At 37.6% G+C, this 17,332-nt stretch overlaps 1 protein-coding gene across 1 annotated transcript in view; it reads right to left on the reverse strand.

Annotated features, from left to right (window-relative positions):
- Plaa (phospholipase A2 activating protein) overlaps positions 1 to 17,332 on the reverse strand; it is a 32,888-nt gene that overhangs the window by 1,027 nt on the left and 14,529 nt on the right. The window contains exons 7-14 of the mRNA XM_031377005.1: positions 15,503 to 15,672; positions 15,055 to 15,212; positions 14,127 to 14,346; positions 10,077 to 10,145; positions 6,690 to 6,758; positions 5,691 to 5,792; positions 2,463 to 2,627; positions 6 to 385 (exon numbers count right to left, since the gene is read on the reverse strand). Coding sequence (XP_031232865.1) covers positions 6 to 385; positions 2,463 to 2,627; positions 5,691 to 5,792; positions 6,690 to 6,758; positions 10,077 to 10,145; positions 14,127 to 14,346; positions 15,055 to 15,212; positions 15,503 to 15,672 — 1,333 coding nt within the window. The remainder of the gene's footprint in view (positions 1 to 5; positions 386 to 2,462; positions 2,628 to 5,690; positions 5,793 to 6,689; positions 6,759 to 10,076; positions 10,146 to 14,126; positions 14,347 to 15,054; positions 15,213 to 15,502; positions 15,673 to 17,332) is intronic.

A 17,332-nucleotide genomic window follows, 5' to 3' on the forward strand; every position in this document is an offset into this window, starting at 1 on the left:
TGTACAACTTCCAAGATTGTGCTAATTACTGACAAGCATTGAGCTTTCCCTTCAATGTTATAGTCTTTATGGAAACAGACAGAATAGTTCAAGGTCAATGTAGCCAGAGCAATATGAATGTTCTTATTAGTCCCAGATTTCAGTTCTATTGCATGTGACATCAGTGACTCCCTCTGGGACATCATGAGCTTTTTTCCTGCCTGACTAACAAAGCAATTGCAAAAAGTCCTAAGAGCAAGCAGCTGGTTTGCTGGCTTTCCTCTAGGGTTCAGAAGATTGATAAGATGGCTGCTGAACTGGTCTCCTTTTTCATTGCAGAAATTCTCATTCACATTGGGATGCTTAATTGATAGCCGAAGAATGTCAAGTGCAGGAAAGACAATGTCTGTTAAAAAGAAATATTCATTAATGTGCATGAAAAAAAATAAAAAAATCCTTATAGCTATTATTCAAACACACTTTATTTTCCTACTTCAAAACAACCATTTTTAGAATATATAAAAAAAATGTTATTTTTATATTTTCATAGTGTTGAGATTTGGTCTGTTGCTATGTATTATAATGCTAAATACTGGCCCTCAAGGTCTGGTTGTCCTCAATGAGGAGATCCTCATATATACCAAGTGATGCTTTGAATCCAGCTCCTTAATTTAAAACTACTTGTTGAATAACAATGCCTAGTGGCTATAGCTGGGCAGAAGAGAAGAATGTGGGGTTTCAGATTCTGGGATCAGAGTCTGAGGCAGAGACCATGAGGAAGAAAGGAGAGAAGTATAAAGATGTCATGGGGTAGGTAGATCATGAAGCATGACTGTGAAGGCTGGCCAGTTGGAGGAGAGGTACAGGAGAAACATGGCAGGGGTATCTATGTCTCAGGGTTATTGACAGGAAGCAGACAAAATAGTATAGAGAGTTGATATCTGCCCAGCTCTAGAGCTTTAAGACTTACTATAAACAATATAACGGTTTTGTGTCTTTTATTTGGGAATTAAATGATCTAAGGTGGGATAGAAACCCCCAAATAATATTTACCACAAAACAGACTAGATTTATTGCTATATGTTTCAAAACTGAGACAACACTCTACACTGTCAAAGTGTAGAGACTTAGTCTGACACAGCTAAACCATCAGTAATGCATCAAATGAATGCTGCATGGACTTAGTTTTAAATATTTGATAACTAGGCTAAAGAGTTAAAGGAAACGTTATTTAGAGAAGAATTTCAGTTAACAAACGCTAAAAGAATCCTCATAGGTTGGTAGAACTTTGTAACTGAGGGCCATATAGATGTCATCTGAACATTTATTGAACAGTCCCTACTGTGAGTCTAAGAAAATGGGACATTACATGCTCCATAATACAAAGACAAAAGACACCTTCATGTATAAAAGATCTTCACACAAGCCAGAATAAAACAACCCTAATAAGCTAAAATCTAACTGCCACTCAAAGGAAATACAGAAATAGGGGACACAATAAGCAGTCAAAGCACAGTTAAATCATTAACATGGTTATTTTGTAGGAAAGAAAAACAACCTTTTTACCCCCCAGTAAATTACTTTCATGAAAAATAAATCACAGGCTTGAGGGATGGCTCAGTGATTTAGATCACTAGCTACTCTTACAGGGACCCAGGTCCAAATTCCAGTATTCACATGGTGGCTTACAACCATCCTAACTGGAGCACCTAGGGATCTGTTGCATTCTTCTGACCTCTACATTCATCAAGCACTCATGTGGTGCACATACATACTAGCAGGCAAAACAGCCATACACATAAAATAGGCCAGAGAGTCTGAAGGGGATCAGACACTATGACAAAGTTCACAAACTGCTGTGTGTGTGTGTGTATAGGGATCATTGTAGTATAGGCTGAGAACTCCAAATCCTAAAATCTCAAATCTCAAATGTTTTAGCATTAGGTATCTAATTTGAAAATCCAAAACACAGGCAGTGGTGGCGCACTCCTTTGATCTCAGCACTTGGGAGGCAGAGGCAGGCGGATTTCTGAGTTCGAGGCCAGCCTGGTCTACAGAGTGAGTTCCAGGACAGCCAGGGCTACACAGAGAAACTCTGTCTCAGAAAAACAAAAAAGCAAAAAACAAAACAAACAAACAAACAAAAACCTCAACCAACCAAACACACAAAAAACGAAAATTCAAAAATCCAAAACAAATCAGTAAAGTCAATAAAAATATTTTAAATTTTGAGAAACTCCAAATCCTAAAACATTCCTGGTTCCTAAGTTTCAGTTAAGGAATACCAAACATACACCATTAGATTCTCATAGGCTATGATCAAAGCAAAGACTATGAACTCTAGTGATGTGGTAAACCTTTCTGTGAAACGGTCTATAATCTCAATGAGAAATACCCAGGTTAACTTCTATTTAATCTAGAAATATCAGTAATTTGGCAGAAATAAAAACTTCTTGGTTAAATTTCGAAGACTACTTATTTACCTTCAGGCCAGTTGACAGCTTTCCACAAAATCTGAAGTTGCTGAGCCGTTGGCTTTTCTGAAGAATTATTACAAATCAGGGACAGTATCTTTTCAAGAAGTACCAAGTCATCTTCAGTTAGCTTCTTCTCTTCAGGTGCAGTTCCATTAAGTTCCTTCAGTTTTCCTAGAAACCAAAACCAACCTTTCAAAATTCCCTAGCTGAACTTAGACAACATTTTTACAGGAAAACTCTCTGCACAGCAACATTATTCTTGGCAGTTATCAAAGACCATAAAACGAAGTCTATGAGCACTGAACTGTATGGTAAAAGAACGGTGACCTGTTTTCCCTGACGCTCAGGTACTGCTCGGGAGCCATTCTGCTGGACAAAGCAATAGTAAGTTACGTATGTTGAAGTGTAAGTGTAAGTCATCTCCTATTTTCCCCAAATTCACAATAACTAAAAACATTTATCTATTACTTTTGTGTATGGTGTGTGTGTGCAGGCATACATGTGCCATGGTTTTCAGATAATCTTAAGGCATCCATTCTCTCTCCTTTCACTACATAGATTCCAGGGACCAAATCCCAGGCATCAAGCTTACACTTTTACTCGTTGAGCCATCTCACCAGCCTTAGACTTACAAATCTTTTAACAATCACAAATGGATTTTGCACCAATCTCACGTGCATTTGGTACTACAGATTTAAAAACTGGCAATTATCGCCAGGCAGTGGTGGCACACGCCTTTAATCCCAGCACTTGGGAGCCAGGCAGATTTCTGAGTTCCAGGCCAGCCTGGTCTACAGAGTGAGTTCCAGGACAGCCAGAGCTATACAGAGAAACCCTGTCTCGAGAACAAACAAACAAACAAAAACCCAACCAACCAACCAAAAAAACCTGACAATTATCAGAAACAACATTTAAGGAATGTAAGAAGCAAGAAATCTCTTAGATTTGTAAGAATTAACAAATATGTTAGGTGTGCATATACCTTTTAGTTCAAAGTATTATGGCCTATCAATCCTGATAACAATATAAAGAACAATAATGAAAAGAATATTTGTTTTACATCTATGTCTGGGGACAAGCCTTATGTCATTTGTCACCATCAGCTTTGTGGCCAAGAGATAAAGTAATTTATAGTCACAGATTTTCTCTTTTCACCTCAATTTGAGAAAAACTAAAAGAAAAGCAAATCAAAGCAAATGGTACAGTTTCTCTTTCAACAGTGCTGCCCCCAAGCTCCTTTCTCCTAGATAGTCTCAATATACAACTCAAGCTAGCCTTAAAGTCGAACTCTTCCTGCTTCATCCTCCTAAATGCTAAGAATACCTCTAATACCTATTTTATTCATCATTTCAAAAGCTTTAGGATCTTCATATGCAAGGTGCAGGGTTCACAATACACTGTTGGTTCTGGACAGGTATGGAGGCCAGAGGACATACAGTCTATTTTCTCTCCTCCATGTGGGTCCCAAGAGCTGAACTTTGGCCCTCAGGCATGACAATAAGTACTTTATACTGCCTCTGTCTACAGGATACTAATTTTTTGTTTCTTTTAAATTGAAAACATTTTTAAAATAATATATTCTAATTATGGTTTCTCCTTCCCCAGCCCCTCTCAGATCCTCCTTACTTCTCCATCCACTCCAAACCACATACATCAGTATCTAAAACAACAATTAGTAATAATTCAATTAGATAAAAGATAAACAACACAATGTCAAAACAAACAGAAAAGAGGCAAAATAAAAGTTCAAGAAACATTTAGAAACAAAGATGCACACATTCACAAATACAAACACATAAATACACAAATCCAGGAACTGAAGTAATAAAGCTAAAATCTAACTGCCTGTGAATGTAAGAATAAAGGTCTGGGAATATAGAAACAGAGTTTCAAAATTGTGAAAACAAAGTTCTGATGGTCAGAATATTGAGTCAGAATGACCAGGCTAAGACCAGGCAAATAAATAAATAAATAAATAACTGGTGACTGCAATGACATTAAGGTCCACAAAAACAAGATTAGCAATTTTTGGTATAACCCCCCAACCCCTCTCTGTGGTGAATTTCGAAAAAGACCACAAACTGTCACCCTGACCTTGCTGACGACAATCTCCCCTACCACCTGGTTACTCAGCCCCTTCTCAGGGACTTTTCAAGGCCAGGTGCAGAGCTGGATAGGGAAGTTGGCTGAGTAAGCCAACCAATGCCTGATGAGATCCCTTGTCCTGTGTTCCACCAACCAGAGTAAGCCAGCTAGCCTTGTTGCAGAAATCTGCCCTCTGTGAAGTATAAAAGATGTATGCTTTCTGAGTTCAAGGTTGACCCTCCCTGTGAGGATGGGTAACCCCATGTACGTGTTATTCCAACATTTATTGTCAATCTGTGTTCTCTAGGTTGAGCCAAGATTACAGCAGAACCATAATACATCTGAAAAAACTTGTAAGGTTAAAGAAAAAAAAGAGTACTGAAAAGTATTATGGAACAAAGAATCTCCAAAAAGGCCACTGAGTTCATTTTGTGTAGGACACTAACTTGTTTTTAAGGTAAGATCTGTAAAATACCTGTAATCCTTATACTCAAGAACACTAAGGCGGAAAGATCAGGAGTCAGGGTGAGCCTGTGATACACAGTAAAAACCTGCTTTAAAAAACCAAAAACTTAGGACCTTTATTTTTCAAATTTTTATTCATTCACTGTCACCCCTCATTAAAAAACATAAAAGATTCAAAACAAACAAACAAACAAACAAACCAACCCGAACAACAATAAGAGCTTGAGGGCAGAACTTTTTTTTTTTTTTTTTTACTAAAGTCATGATAAAACATTTATAAAACAAAGCTTCTTAGAATCCATTAAGGCCAAATTATTAGACTGCAGTCAATACAGCTGGATAATAAATACCTCAAGGAGACTGGAGAAATGGTACAATAGTTAAAGAGGACTGGCTGTTTTCCAGAAGTCCTGGGTTCAATTCCCAGCACTCACATGGCAGCTCACAGCTCTCTGTAACCCCATTTGCAAGGGATCCGACACCCTCACATGGATATACATGGAGGTAAAACACCAACATACATAAAATAAATTTAACAATAAACACAAAGAAACAAACAAACATCTCACTATAAGTCTGTTTAAGTAGCCAGATCCTGGGATATGTCAGGTGGAGGAAGACTAAGTCTTGAGCACATCTCTAATGGTCATTGAATATGCAAGAAAAAAATTAATATAGACTTACCTAATATTTGTGTAGGGTTTGCTTGGTCAAAGGTAAGAGCTTCTTTTTTGGGGAAATAAATATTCACTGTTTTAGATGCAGCTGATCGGTAGGCACTATTCCCTATTTACAGAGATCATGAAAATCATAAGGCACACTCAAAAGTAAGATTCTTCTAATTGTATGGCTATGTTCTCACAATTACTGACATACGTAACTCTTCAAGGCACGCAATAACACAGCAAGCCATCTCCAAACCATTCACAAACTTCTATATAGTGCTTGTATTTATTACTGTAATAAGTTCTGGTTCAGGAAATGGAAAAAGACTAGAAAAGAGCCTTTTCATGTCATGTTTCCTAATTTGGCTCTTAATATTCAACCTAAAATATTCTGGCTAAAAAACAAAAACAATTTTTGAACGTTCATTCTTCTCCTAATTGAATACTATGCTATGCCAAATGACAGTGTCATCATTTTCTTTATAAATTATCCATGTTAACTTAAACTCAGTTATCTGATAACTGACAGAATGGTTCAAAATAGCCAAGTGTGATGGTGCATACCTTTAATTTAATCCCAACACTCAAGAGGCAGAGGCTGGCAGAGTTCTGTAAATCCTAGATTTCTCTGGTCTACATAGCAAGTTCAAGAACAGCCATGCTCCAAAGAGAGATCCCAGGACTAACAAATGAGCTCAAACTGAAATTTCAATAATATCTGATAGAATAAAATGACTTCAAATTAAAATTTTTTTAATTAAAATTGTCTTTTGTTGCTACATATGCTTGTGTATACCTTCTAAATCCCAACACTTCGAAGGCATGGGGCTACAAAAAGAGACCATTTCTCAAATTAACAGAAACAAAACCATAATTTCCTTGCAGCATCAAAGATCAAACTCAAGGCAGTGTTCATGCTAGGCAAGAACTTAACAACTGGGCTGAGGCCTGAGAAGTTTCAAAGCAATTTTTAAAAAAAAATGTAAAAAAAAAAAAAAAGGAAATTTCAAGTAGCTACCTGTAAATGGATCAACTCCAGCCATGGTGGTGTCCATACCTGCAGAACCTGGCATATAGCGCCCAGCACCTACAACGCAGTAATACTCCTATGAGCAAAGGAAGTACATATCATAACGCCTAACCACTGCTTCCTTATCCTACTGATGTCACCAATGCTCACACTTCAAAACAGCACATAAGAAAAATTTCTACACTGAGCTGCTTATTAGGAAGGTCATTACAAGTTCGCTAAAAAGTAATTCCCGGGGTTGGAAAGGTGGCTCAATGGCTAGGAGTACTGGATTTTCTTCCAGGGGACCTGGGCTTTCAATAAGATGGCTCATTAACAGCACCCCCATGGTGGTTCGCAGCTATCTCTAACTCCAGCCCCAAGGGATCTGCTGCTCTCTCTGGCTGACTTCTGCATGCATACAGTGTACAGACATACATATAAGCAAAACACCCATGAAATAATTTAAAAGTTTTACAAAATAATACTTCTCAAGTAATAAAATAAACACTAGGTGCCTTCCACATCATAATTATAGGAGTTTAGTGAATTGTAAAATGTAAGTAGATTGAAGGGAAAAAATGGCCTCTGGGATGATATATGAATTCCTTATTCTAAGGAAAAAAAAAAAAAAACAGGACTAGCTGCTGGCACATGAGTCAATCAGAAAGACTTAAACAAGTATCTGGGATGCTCTGGTAACAGCCTGGTCACATCTCAGGTTGTGCTTTCGGCGGTGTTACTAAAGACAGAAGGATGAAAACTAGATGTAGAGCGATAACAGATTTTTGTGATGTTCAGAGCCCTCTGTCAGCCTGAGGGAAGAAGGAAGATGAAAACTTCCTAAGTTTACATATAATCTAGATGGTGCAATCAGGCATCACAGACAGAAAAGGCAAAGCAAAAACCAACAAAAATGTACACAATAATGATGATGACACAGTAAGTGAACTTGCTGATTTTAAGTGTATGCCAACCAGAATACTAAGTATGAATACAGACTCAGGCTTAAAATGCCATTATGACTCCCAATATTTTAAAAGAAGGGCTGCTGACAAACTTGCCCAAGGCCTACACTGTCTATTAGAGCTCTGTACCCATCCGATTAATATAATCCAATCCCACTCTAAAATCACCCCTTTATACAAATAGGAAACCTTACAAACAACAATGAAAACCACTCCACAGCACACCACTCCCAACATTATTTAATAGGAAGCCTTTGGTGAGGAATTATGGCATAAGCTCCCATTATATATAGTGAGTCAGAATTGTTGGGAGTACAAGACTGAAATAAGTAATTTAAACAAGCACCCCAGATCATCCTAGTAAGCATTAAAAGTCTGACTGCTACATAAATTAGTAAGGAAAAGAACCTTAAATTGTGAGCAACATGAGGAACTCCTCTTTTATCTTTTAACCTTGCATCACTGGTAAAGTTGAAAAAGCAGCAGCAATACTAGCTAAAAATACTAAATGTCCTCCTGCTATTTTGCAAAAAACCTTTATATGCATTATGCCACTTCATTTTCATATCATTTTATGGTAGGTTGTCACCATTTTGTTTTCTTGTTTTTGTTTCTTTTTTTTTAAAGATTTATTTTATTTATTTTATGTGTATGAGTACACTGTACAGCTGTACAGATGGCCATGAGCCATCTGCTGAGAATTGAACTCAGGACCTCTGCCAGCCCCGCTCCCTCCGGCTTCATTCACTGTAGCTGTCTTCAGACGCATCAGAAGAGGGCATCCGATCTCATTACGGGTGGTTGTGAGCCTCCATGTGGTTGCTGGGATCTGAACTCAGGACCTTCAGAAGAGCAGTCAGTGCTCTTACCCACTGAGCCATCTCACCAGCTATTTTTGTTTCTTAAGACAGGCAGGGTTTTTTATGATGCTCAGTTTGTCCTTAACCTCCTGAGTGCTAGGAAATCTGTACTATCATATACAACTTTGTAATCTACTTTCTGTAAGTGGAGTTCAGTATCTCAACTCTCTTAGATATTTAGTAGGCTACTTGGTACGTCTACATGTATTGCATCTCTTGAGTCACTGACACCTTGCCCAAGAAGGTATCTACTGGTAATGATGGACCCAGAAGTTCTCCTGATTTTTCTTAGTATGTGTTTAAGCTTGGTGTGTTTAATCCATTTTAGGAAAAGAGAAAAAGAGGTCAGGAAAATAATTATGGAATTCTTCTGGACTAAGTTTCAGGGCATCACTGTTCTTAAAACTACTGGTAAAGAGAAAGACATCATTTAAATACTCTTTGGGTCTTCATTACCATTTTAAATCAAATCATGTACTCAATAAATTTCCTAACAGACACCATACTGCCAGAGCACACAGCTTGAGATCTGGTTGTCTGTGTACAAGGTACAACCATTTGCATTTTGGTGATCACATTATTCATTAGAGAAAGGAATCTCATTGAGAGAAATTCAGAGCTTCATGACACTGACCTACAGTTACAGTGAACCAATTTATAGCTAAAAAGGGTCATGGGTTTCCATTTCCATAGCTCACAGTACTGAGTCTGGATGGCCACTGGATTCCATTAAAGGTTACGAATCTCCCCCAAACTGGGTATATTGTCCATAAACTCAACCTCAAGATCCAACACCAGTGTAAAAAGATAAATTAATGCATCCTGAAACTAGTACTTTATTCAGCAGCATTAAAGTTCAACTGTGGCAATGTTTCTCCAGTAGTGTTGACTCAACTGAGTCTTGTTTATCTCAGGAAGCAAATGCACTCTGAAAACCTACAATGACACTTCGAGGACTTCAGAAGGCCATTAATAATTTCAACTAGGAACACTGATCCTGGATAGCTGGGCAGAATGCCTCTTTCCATGCTTAGTCAAAAAAAAATGTGAGCAGACATCTCAATTGCACTGCTCTATCCAATATGAAGGATTCACATGGCTCCTTCTTTGTCTACAACTTACGGTAGTGTATTGCCAATAATAACAGTGGTACTATATCTTGGTTGAACAATCTATTACCTAATTTCACAGATTTAAAAAAAAAAAACCAGATGAGTTAAGTAAGTTACCAATTTCTCAAAGCAAGAATATGGTAGAGCTAGGTTTTGAACTATGATCATTTTACATTAAACCTTCTATTTCTATCTCTTTCCAGCTACTCTGATCTTCAGGTAGGAACAACCACTGGAGAAAACAATGTTTCTGGTAATATATTACTTAAAATCAGGAGAAAATCTATACATTGTAGGAAAAATGGAAAAATTAGAAATTAAAGATCAAAATTGAAAATAGTTTTAAGGGAATTTATTGGATTATATCTCCAAAATGTAAAGTCATATATATGCTATACATTAATGTCATGTAAATATATATTGAGCCGGTTATATTAATGAAAACTGCATTCCCACCTGTGAAAGGATCTGCTGTCTGCACTGTGTTGGAAGGTCCTGAAGTTCCTGGAACATAGCGACCACCACCTATGCATGCAAAACAACGGAAAAGCTCAAGTCCATGGAAGCAGATGCATAACAGGACAGTGCTATGGTAAATGACTCCACGCTTGGAGAAAAGAGCAAAAGCACAGCTGTCACATGACAGAAGTTATAGGTCACATGTCTTAGTGCTGCAGAGAAACTAAAATTTCACTTGTTCTCCAAGCATAGTTCCTTTCCTTTTTAATTTTATGTGTATGACATCTACAAAGGAAATACTAATTTTCTTCATTGGAGTCTCACCAGGGATATTAACCATGCTTCAGGGCAGACCCTGTGCCCAGTAGTAGATGGTCAACACAAAACAAAATCAACAGTATTTTTGTAGACTTTTTGCCTTTTTGGGGGGGGTGCAGGGGTGGGTATTGGTGTTTGGTTTCTATATTGTGATTTGTGGGTTTTGGTGTGTATGTTTTGTCTGTCTATTTGTATTCTAAAGGCAGAAAAAGAAAGGACATGGAGTTATATGAGTAGGGAGGAAGGGAGGATTTGGGTGGAGTTGCCAGAAGAGAAAAACCTAATCAGAATATATTGTATAAAAATATTTTTATATGTATGTGTTTTTTCCCTATATTTATGTCGGTGCACCATGTATGTGCCTAGGGTCCTCTGAGGCCAGAGGAGAGCATCAGACTCCCTGAAACTGAAGATACAAACAACTGTACGCTGCCATATGGATGCGAGGACCACAACCTGCATGCTCTTCCAGTGCGTGCATTCCAGTATGTGCTCTTAACCACTGGGCTGTCTTTCCAGTTCCTAAGTGTAGTTTCTTAACTAACTCCTTTTTGAAGTCTTAGCCCCAGCACATAAATGTGGAAATAACTGAAATCAACATAAGAAAGTTATAGGTGATCTCTGACTCAACAATATACATATGTAATTCCTATCCTTGTTGCTGTACAGATTTACTAGGATTCCTGTGGTTGCTGCTGCATGAAAACCACAGGCATGAAATGTTAATATTTTGGGGAAAGCCCTGGGTTCCTTACCTCACATGTCAAATGTGCCCTCAGTGCTGAGATTCTAGCCAAGAACATTAGCTGTAACCTCTGGTAGACAAAAGGAAAAAAGCTATAGGGAATGTGAGCTACACTGACATGCAAATGTGATATGTGAAATGGTTGCTTTAGTACATTTGGAGGAAATAGTTCACGTGTGCGCGCACACATACACACACACACACCCCACATGCGCATCCCTTATAAAGTTTGAGTTTTAGAAGATCAAAACAAGCCAAGTATTTTGTTAATATTCTAGACATAGCCAGGTGCTTAGTTTTTACATTATTCAATATATTCAGTTTTGTCCTACAGTCTGGAACACCAACAAAAATCTTCAGGCACTAAGCATGCAGTCTCCCTCACCACTTCTCTTTGTGCTAAATGAAAGTATTTGGAGGGTTAAGCCATTTATACTAATAAATTATTTTGAACTTTTTAATTATGATAATATATACATGAAATTAGTTCAACTATGTAAATAGGCAATGCAATCTAACCCTAGAAGGAAAGACGAGAATGTGAAGAGCATGCAGTATTTGTGAGGAAAAGGGAGCCAGATCTGCTGTCTTAGTTAGGGTTTTACTACTGTGAACAGACACCACAACCAAGGCAAGTCTTATAAGAACAACATTTAATTGGGGCTAGCTTACAGGTTCAGAGGTTCAGTCCATTATCACCAAAGTGGGAACATGACAACATCTAGGCAGGCATGGTACAGACAGACCTTAGAGTTCTACATCTTCATCAAAAGGCTGCTAGTGGAAGACTAACTTCCAAGCAGGTAGGCCGGGGGGTCTTAAAGCCCATGCCCAAAGTGGCGAACCTATTCCAACAAGGCTACACCTCCAAACTGCCATTCCGTGGACCAAGCGTATTCAAACCATGACATCTACTACAGAATTTGAAAGAGGAAGGTGACATGAATTTTTATTAAAAAACAAACAAACAAACAAACTAACTAAAATCACAGGAAAAACAAGGGTAAGAAATTAAGAACAGGAGATTGAAGAAGAATGGCTAACTAGAATGTACAAGGCCCTCCCTGAGTTAAAACCCAACTATAACACATTTAGCAACACATATACCCAAACCCCAAAAGAAAGACATGAACTATAAGCATCTGTTTTAAAATTTTAGAGGAAGTCTTGTCCAAAGAGAAGGTAAGGCAATCTATTTCCTTTGTACCTCAATTTTCTGGACTCTGTACTTATAGTAATACTCTTTGGATTATAACTTAGATTCCAGCAATAACTCCTAATCCCATTAATGTTAAATTACAGGAAATGGAATACAAATCACATGTTCAAACTGCCCTAAAGTTGATGTACATCTATGTAGTTTATCCCCATACAAAAACATTAATTTGTTTACCATTGTGGTGGTTTGATAGAACAGCCCCCCCAGGCTCACATATTTGAATACTTGGTTCCCAGCTTGTGGAATTGTTTGGGAAGAGTCAGGAGGTATGGCCTTTTTGGAGAGGTGTCTCACTAGGGGCAGGTTTTGAGCTTTCAGAAAGCTCAGGCAGACAGATCCCAGGTTGTGTCTCAAGAAGTGATCTATCAACTACTGCTCCAATGCCATGCCTGCCTGCTGCCACCATTTCTCCCCACCATGATAGTCATGGAATTTAACCATGAAACTTTAAGCCCTAAATAAATACTTTCTTTTACAAGTTGCCGTGGTCACAGCTTCTTATCAGAGCAAAGACAACCATAATACACATTCTTTAAAAACCAGCACTAGTGACATGGCTCAGAGAGTTCAACAGTACCTTGCTAGCAAACCTAGTCACCCATGTTTGATCCTCAGGAACTACATAGTGGTAGAGAAAGCAACCCCTGAAGGTTGTCTCTTGACCTTGACATGTCCTTTGCATGTTCACAAAATATGTACAAAATAAATATTAAAAATCCATTGATTTTATTTAATTTATTGGGAGGTTATTTTTATATATTTAAAAACTTTTTAGATTTTTTTTTCTATGTGTATGAGTGCTTTGCCTGCATGCTATGCATGTATACTTTATGTGTGTCCTGTACCTATGGACATCAGAATCCTTATAGATATCAGAGGGCAGCACTGAATCCCTGGAACTGTAGCTAGTAGTAAGCCACTACGTGGGTACTGGGAACTGAAACTGGGCACTCTGCAAGAGCACTTAATCACTGACCCATCTGTCCAGCCCACATATATGTATGTATAATATAAAAAATTAAAAATTTATTATTAATTATGTATATACCTATGTGTAATGATGGTATGTGCATGTGTACAGTGCTGGCAGAGTTCAAAAGAGGGTATTAGATTCTTTAGAATTGGAGTTATAGGTGGTTATGAGCCGCCTGATGTAGGTGCTAGGAACCAAACTCCAGTTCTCTGCAAGAGCAGTAAACATTCCTAACCACTTACTTACCCATCTTTCTAACCCCACAAAGCTCAGTTTCAAAAGACAGTAATTTAATTTAGTTTAATTTTATGTGTATGGGTGTTTTGTCTGTATGTATATTTGTATACCACATGCATGCTAGTGCCCAAGGAGGTTAGAAGAGGGCACCAGGGCCCCTGGCACTGGATTAGCAGATGGTTGTGAGCCACCATGTAGGTGCCAGGAATTAAACTCAGGTCCTCTGGAAGAATAGTCAGTGCTCTTAACCACTGAGCCATCTCTCCATGCAGAGAGTATTGTAATTGTTTCTATAATATATGAACTTGGTGTATACACTGAGGCTTAGCAATTAGAATATGAAGTATAACTCTTGTCTATCCTAGCTTTTATTTAAAAACATAACATAATCATTAGACAATAAGAAAAATTAGCAAGGGCTAGGTTATAGCTCAGTGGTAAGAGTATGGATTTGCACATACATGACATCTCCACTAAAACAAAATATGCAATACCACATACACAATCTCCAAAACTAATTTTAATACATAAAACTTAAGACAAGTTCAAACTCACCTGTAAATGGATCTGAAAAAGTGGGATTCCCGAGTCCCAGTGTTTGACCTTTTGTGTTATCAATAATAAATTTAGCCACCTGATCCAGAAACATGGGATTCAAATCATTTTTCTGCAAGAAGTTGTATGCAACTAGCCAGGGATCATCACTGACATTATATGGTAATTTATATGATGGTCCACCTTCATTCACATCAATTGAGAAAACATAATCAAATTCCTGTAATAGAAACAGAAAATAAAAGATAATTTACCCGTTCAATTATGTTGAAGACATATATAACATAATACAGATGTTATACGGTTTTTCTATTCTTACCATTTAGATTTAAAACCTTTCTCTACAATGCAATAATAAATTTTTCTTTTTGGCAGATAAGGAACCAAAGTGTGCAGCTGCAAAATTAGTTGTTTCACTATGAATGGGGCAGGTAATGGCTAGGGTGGAAATAGACTGTAACTACTTATTAATACTAGGTCCAAAGGCAACTCCCGAATGGTCGATCTACAGTTAAAATTATCAGCTGTTAGGGTGCCCCGGTAACCAAGACGTCCTGGCATTATAAGCACAGTCCTGTGCCCCTCATGTCTTCCCAAGGTTAGCAGAGACAGGCATTAAGCATGAAATGGAAGAAACTCCCAATCCAAAATGGCTGGAAACAGTTTTGTATGGGAAATTCTAAAAGACAGGTAAAGGCTAATTTGTCACATGCAGCTTCCTTTACACAGAAAGATTTTATATAGATATATATTTAAAATACTTTAATTATGTATATCTTGATATATATGTATTTTAAATCTATTTTAATACAAAAGATCACTTTCTTATACTTTTAAATGTCAAAATACCAAAGAAAACTTTATTAGCAGAGAAAACTTATTTTCTGTATAGTTTAAAATAATAACTAGAAAGCAGAAATAGACATACTTTCCCTTCATATAAAACTTTTCCAGATGTTTGCTGATTAGCACCAGATGAGCCAACAACATCACCAATTTTTATCCACCTCCCGTCACTAACACTCCACTGATAGGCTTCAACTCTCTCTCCATCTCTGATCAGGCGAGTCTGTCCTTCTCTAGTACCTTAAAACAAACATTTTAAGAGTCAAAGGTCGACTAGCAGAGTAAAACGCAAAAACATTTAGACAAATTTTAACATGTTTTTTATGGATGCTTCCAAGTTCAAAAAGTAGCATGAGCAAGAAGAACATGGCTTCTCCCGTCAGTTATATGTGATAGTATAAACTCTCAAGTATAGGTATGTGGCATTGAGAACAGATGGAACATTAGCAACATATCCCCTTAGCACTCCTAGTATTCCAAAAGGCAGTGTGGTGTCATTTTTAACTATGACTGCACTATAATAAAGTTACCTGGTTCATTGAGATGTTCCCTCCCAGGAAGCTGCTCAGCATTAATATCCCCCAAGTCACCAGTTTTGGAATCGATAGTTGCCTGAGAGAGCTCTCTCTCAAAAGCCTTGATTTCCTCAGCACTTGCTGTCCGCTCCTCTGACTCTGTAAACACTCTAATAATACCATCACTACAAGAAAAGCAGACAAATTTTAAGTCATTGCCACAGTTTATTAACATTCTCTCATGTGAATAAAGCAAAAATTAACTGTATGCATGAATATGAAAAAAATATCAGGGGCTGGAGAGATGGCTTAGCAGTTAAGAGCACTGACTGCTTTTCCGAAGGTCTTGAGTTCAAATCCCAGCAGCCACATGGTGGCTCACAACCATCCGTAATGAGATCTGATGACCTCTTCTGGTGCGTCTGAAGACTGCTACAAGGTACTTAGATATAATAACAAATAAATCTTTAAAAAGAAAAAAAGAAAAAATATCACTATGTATTGTAGAGAAGTAAGCTCTGACTATGACATAATTATTTCAGCTATTTAAAAAAGTTGCTGGCAGAGGAGAAATACATTAAATTACAATTTTCAATTTTTTTTTAAAAAAAAATTGCTAGTGACTAAACACACCAGACCCTTGTGTCCACTAGCCTGGTGCCTCTCACTGAGATACATGCTAGCGTTTGGTTTTTCTGAGACAGGTATTACTGCATAGCAATGGCCAGCCTTCAACATGTTTCCCCACCTCAGCCTTTCAGGCACAGAGATTACAAGTGTTACTGTGTCCAGCACAATTTTCAATTCTATGTTAAGTATTTACTGTAATAACTTATAAATACAGCATTTACTTTTTAAAGTCATTACCACATAGTCAACATACATTATCAAAAAGAGATGGCTGGGCATTGGGGAATGTACAGTGAGCCCAAGTTTCACAGCGAAACCCTATTTTGAAAAAACAAAACTAAAACAAGCAATCAAAAAAACAACAAAAGCAGGTTATTGGGCCAGTTTGCTTTACAAAATGGTTCAAAGACCCAACCCAGTCTTATCAAATAGCAGGTGCTCAATATGCTCAAATAACCTCAAAGAAAAATACAGCTCCACGATTACCTGAAGAGTTCTCAACCTATATTCCCAAGAAAATATTCTAGTCTTATGACTACATTTTCTCAATTCTGATTTTAAAGGAGGGAGTCATGATAGCTCATTTAAATTGCATTAATTCTAATGAAGCCTACAGAATACTTTATCTCTTAACTTTACCTAATCAATAAATGAATCCCTGCCACAACCATAAATAAGAAGTCTACCAAACCTTTCTGCACTCAGAGCTGTCACCTTTTACTTCTTGCTCTCAATGTCTAGTTTACAATCTCTTCCTAGATCAAATACTCCTTTATTTCCTTTATTTTTTGCCGTAGAATTTTCTACTAAAATGTAACTGCAATAACAGGCAGTACCATCTTTCAAAATGAAGCCATCGCTTTCTTACCTTTCCATCTTTGGACCACTTAGCATTCTATGACACTGACACGAAACTCCCCCCAGGCCTCTTTTCTATCTCCTTCAATTTTGACATCTAGACTCCTGTGTGTGTGTGTGTGTGTGTGTGTGTGTGTGTGTGTGTGTGTGTGTGTGTGTGTGTGTGTGTTTAACCTACTGACCATTCTATTTCACAAGATTCAGTTGCTAGTCTTCTCTCTTTTATATTTGTCTCCTCAGAGAAAGTTCTGTGTGAATCTTCAGTATCAGTCTTAGACTAGAAGTCAAACTGTCTACTCAGGACCCACTGGCAGTGTGGCAAGATACTACTCAGATTCAGTAAGTCTTAAGTATTAT

Source organism: Mastomys coucha, unplaced genomic scaffold (assembly GCF_008632895.1).
Source record: "Mastomys coucha isolate ucsf_1 unplaced genomic scaffold, UCSF_Mcou_1 pScaffold18, whole genome shotgun sequence".
Lineage (NCBI taxonomy): Eukaryota > Metazoa > Chordata > Mammalia > Rodentia > Muridae > Mastomys > Mastomys coucha.